This window comes from Rosa rugosa, chromosome 4 (genome assembly GCF_958449725.1).
Source record: "Rosa rugosa chromosome 4, drRosRugo1.1, whole genome shotgun sequence".
Lineage (NCBI taxonomy): Eukaryota > Viridiplantae > Streptophyta > Magnoliopsida > Rosales > Rosaceae > Rosa > Rosa rugosa.
In genome coordinates, this window is record NC_084823.1 from 39565851 (window position 1) to 39570788 (window position 4938).

General features: G+C 38.3%; 1 protein-coding gene across 2 annotated transcripts; it reads right to left on the bottom strand.

Moving 5' to 3' along the window:
• Positions 1-1881: 1881 nt before the first annotated feature.
• On the bottom strand, positions 1882-4385 carry LOC133707111 (gibberellin 20 oxidase 1-like). Of its 2 annotated transcripts, XM_062132651.1 has the most exons (4): positions 3803-4385; positions 3536-3577; positions 2792-3119; positions 1882-2273 (listed from the first exon to the last, which is right to left on the bottom strand). In XM_062132651.1, exons 1-4 carry the CDS (start codon positions 4294-4296, stop codon positions 2019-2021), a joined length of 1119 nt encoding a protein of 372 aa, XP_061988635.1. In that variant the 5' UTR covers positions 4297-4385; the 3' UTR covers positions 1882-2018. The 2 variants fall into 2 exon arrangements, with proteins under 2 accessions (XP_061988635.1, XP_061988636.1); XM_062132652.1 differs by lacking the exon at positions 3536-3577.
• Between the last annotated feature and the right edge of the window lie 553 nt (positions 4386-4938).

Consider the following 4938-nt stretch of genomic DNA (forward strand, 5'->3'; position numbering starts at 1 on the left):
GGAAGGTTTTGCTGATACTGGGTACCTCTCTGACCCACACAAAGGTCATTCCCAAATTGGTTAAATGGTCACCATGGGTAAGACTGTGATATCTTGGAAGTCTACATAATAGATCCTAGTCGCTATACTTTTGAACCATGCATAGATTATTGCTCTTCAAGAAGTAGGTTGTGAATGTATATGGATTGGATCCATAATTACGCATGTTCAAAGCAATTGTGGTTAAAAGTCTACCATAGATGAGCCTACAAGTATTTATGAGGATAATACTGCTTGCTTTGAACAAATGAAGCAAGGCTACATCAAAGGCGACAACACCAAGCATCATCAGCAACAACAGACTCTCTTCAAGATCAAAGTGAACTAGGTTCCATTTGAAGACGATTTGGCAGACTTGTCCACTAAGTCATTGCCCAAATCCACTTTCAAGAAACATGTTGGTAGCATCGTTTGCGAAAATTATCCGAGCTCCCATGACCATAGTCATCAGGGAGAGATGCAAACATCAGGGGGAGATATCTACATGTATAGTCTCGAAACGTGAAGGGTGTGTTGTACTCTTTTTCTCATTCGGACGAGATTATTTTTGTCCCACTGAGTTTTTGTTACTCGGCAAGGTTTTTAACGAGGCAACGAGAAGAGCACCACGTTGGGCAACACAAGGGGGAGTATTTAAGGACACCTAGTTTGTGTGTCTGACCCAAAACTCTGATTACTTATCTGAGTTGTAATAGGGTTAGTCTTACCGATATCTACGGAGATATTTCAATCATTGTATGATTCAGTTACCTTGTAAGATGCAGATTTTTTGCTTGTAATCCTCTATATAAAGAGAACCCTATTATCAATGAAAGTACAATTCAATTCTCTCCTAATTTCGTGGGGTCTTGAGGCTTCAGGATTTGCTTTTTCTTCGTTGGTCTTGGCTCTGTAAGATGCTTCTCTCCTCTCAGGCAGCAGCACAAGCGTGGATGATGGGCGATTGGCGATCGGTGGCGGCGCAAACATGGAGTAGGTGGCTAGAAACCAGATCATGGCGGTGGCATGCCATTGATGGTGCTGGTTACTGATCTACGTTGCGTCGATAGTCAGAGCCTTTGATGGTGGAGCTTTCAATGGTGGTTTCAGGCTCTCAAGCCGGTGGAAGCAAACGAGCGACAGGGTACAGTAAATTCCTTACTGGTTTTTTATTTGGGTCTGTGGTTTTGGCCTGGATCTCACCGAAAACAGGCAGGGGGTTTGGTGTGGATTATTGCGTGGGTTGCAGTTCTTTCGGCGAGGCGAGCTCGAAGGGATTGATTTATGGTGGTCGTTTGCCGGCGAAGAGCCTGGAGAAAGAGAAGAGGATTGCAGCAGATGGTTTGTGTTTTTGTTTAAGGTAGTTTTTTTGGTTAGGCTTTTCTGGTCTTTAGCATGTCCCTACTCATTTGAGCTAAGGTTGGGTCAAATTGAGGTGCCATGGATGTGGTGTCTTTCCTGGGGACGAATTGGTTTATTGTTGGTTTTATCTTATGGTCAATGTGCTAACAAGCGATCATTGCACATGGTCTGGTACCTTTGGGACACGGTGTGGAAGAGGGCGTTGGTTTTTCTGGCGGTTGTCTATGAGGTAGTATCGATATTCTTGGGATTCTATGTAGCCCGAGAGGTTGGGCGATATAGGTGGTTAGGGGTTGGGCCCTTTCGGCTCATGGAGGTCATTCATGACGAACCCGTAACTGGTTTAGGTTTCAGGGAGGAGAATGGGGAATTCTTGTTCACCACCGGTTTTCCCCGTTTTATGTAATCTGATTTATTTTAATAAAAGTTTCTTTTTCTCAAAAAAAAAAAAAAATTTCTCTCCCAATTTCAATTTTCCTAAAACACATATGATTTATTGATAATAAATAATTTTCATATTTTTATTCAACAATCTCTCTATAGGTATCACAATTCAAATTACACTGTAGACAATGAAATCAATCTTAATTAATGACACTGTATAGATCTAGCATTACTCTTACAAATATGCCATCTCATCAGTTTGAAATTAGATATCTTTCGAGGGCCGTTTTACCAACAACCCTTTTTTGAACCAAAAGTTGCTTCTTGAAGTCTCCCCAAGTGAATGACTCATACTTTCTAGGGTTGATTATTGGGTCCATGAGCTCGGGAGGGCACTCAATTGTGGCACAATCAGAGGGGCTCATGAAATAAGCTGCCGATAGCCTGTTCTTCTCCTTGTTGACAACTGCTCTATGCACAACACTCTTCAGCCTCCCATTAGTCCAAGCCTGCAAGCATATTGGGGAAATAGCAACTTTAATAAGCACCGTAAAGATATTCTGTAGTTGTTAAATTAATCGTCTTGCTATATTATGAGACTGTCAATCTAATTAAATCTTTGGTTTGACAACATTTTTTAGATATATGCATAATGAATTCTAACATGTCAAATTTTATCAAGATAACATATAATTAAAATCTTAAGTGTGAGCTCGTATATATGAAAGAGAGATCATTTCAAGGTATAAATCATCTTCACATAGAAAAAAAAAAGGTATAAATCATCTTGCCAGACAATTAAGCAAGTTATATTTAGTTTAGATTTTTTTTATGTGATACTAAATGGATAGTCTCATAACATAATATGTCGAATAAATGTTTATTTATGCGAGGCAAACATTTGATTTCTAATAAAACAATGCTATCCATCATTTATATCAATTTTTTTTTTCCTTTTTGGTCAATTATATATGAAAACAAACATTTAGAATCTAAAGTGCACACTTGTGTATGATTAAGAAATTACCTCAAGGGTGTCACCAATGTTGATAATGAAAGAATTCTGAACAGGACGGATGCCAATCCATTTGTTGTCATTCATAAGAACTTGAAGCCCACCAACATCATCTTGTAACAATATGGTTAAGGTATGAGGGTCTGAATGGCTTCCCAGCCCAAGACATTTTTCTGGAAGAGGACAAGGAGGATATCTGTTGACTCTGATCATTGTAGCCTCTTTTGCTTCAAAGTTCTTTGTGAAGAAGTTGTCTGGAAGACCCAATCCATGAGCTAGCATCTCCAAAATAGTCATTCCCAGATTATCCAATGCATTCAAGTAACCAATCATTGCATCACTGATACAATATAAAGATTAAATTTTGCTTAGAGAACTGTAATCAGTTACCTAATTAAGTTACACCTACAAAATATTGGGACAATTATATACACTTCCGATTCAATTACAGATCAAGCTTCTTTCTAATTTTGTCCTTGTAGTTTCAAATTTGGGAAGCATGCATATGTTATATATGCACTTTATTAGTGGTTTCAAATTCAGTTAAGGTCAAATCAAGGTTTTTCTTAACTGGATATCAGTGAAAACAATCACTCTTATTTTTATTTCTGTTCACTTATTAACTATTTGAGAGACCCGTATATTTTTTTAATTTTCTTGGAACATGAGGGTGTAGTGTTTAATAATTGTATGAACAAAGCTAAGACAAAAGCAATTGGACCAAAAGAACACGTTACTATGTGGATTTTTACGTACGTCTCATGTACTTCTATGGTGGGCGGCCGGGCTGGTTTGATCCTGCACATACATACATACATATGCAAGCCCCATCTGGGTTCTTCATCAACTAATTTAACTGGAATTTTGATTTGTTTAATTTGCAAGTAGCAAACTGTTGATAATTACGTAACTAACATACACGGTGGAAATACAAGGATTATAAAGAAAATTACCAAATGTTGCCCTAAACATGTTATAAGTTGCTAGGAATTCTCTACCATGATCGATGGATGAAAATGTTACCTAAATGGCTGATGTTGATCACCAAAAACCTTTGTTGCAAATCCAACCACCATTTGTGGTGACTGGAGCAACTGTAAGATCTCTGCCCAAGGCAAATTCTTCCCATAATCAGGATTTGTTGCACAGTAACCTAATGGTAAACTAGCTGATCTAACACCCTTCAGCTTCTGCTCCATTGGAAGATCAAAAAGGGCATTCATACTCCCTTTGAAATTCTCTATGATCTCCAAAGCAACCCCATGATCCACTAACTTGAAGAACCCCCATTTCTCACAAGCATTCACCATGACCTTGCAGACCTTCTCATAATTAGGGTTTCTTCTCCCATCTGAAATCTCTCGGAGACTTATTGCAGGAATGTCATGTGAAACAGTAAACTCATCATGATTTATTGCTGGCCATTCTTCCTTGGACCAAATGAAGTTCTTGACACTTAGTTTGTGTCCCATGGAGGAGAGTGACTCAACGTATTGTTCTTCGATTTGCAAAGCCATGACAGCAAAGTCTCAGAAAATTAGGAGTACTTGGAATCCAACAGATTAATTCCAGGTTTTTCTTGCTCAATATAAGTGGTTTGTATGTGTTTTTGTCTGTGATGACACTTCGTATTGTAGTCAGATAGTAAGCTTTGTTAAGAGTGATGAATTGTGATTGGATGAAAATTTCGAAGAGATTCAAGGGGTCAAACAAAAGATTACTTGGATTCTAGTATCATTGTTGCCTTCAATATTTGACAATGTGGGCCGTCTTTTACTGGAAAGAAATAGAGATTCTTAGGATGTTGTTGGAGATAACTAGGATTCCACCTAGACGAACTTGAAGAACATTGGATTCTGTTTGCCGCCCAAATTTTAAATTGTTAGCAAATGTTTAACAATAATCATATTCGGCACCCTCCGATCCATTTGTAATGGGAAATTAAGTCAGACACAGGTCTCGTAATGTACCACTTGACACCAGAAACAAGATGCTTAAAGAACTCACACGTATTTGCAGCCAAAGCCACGTTTTCTTATATCATATAACTCAATAATCCAAAGTCTTACAAGCAGCAACATAAATAGCGATGAAAACCTAGCCTAATCTGGAAAGTAATAATAAAGGATATGGGACTTAAATGTTTGATACAGAACGTC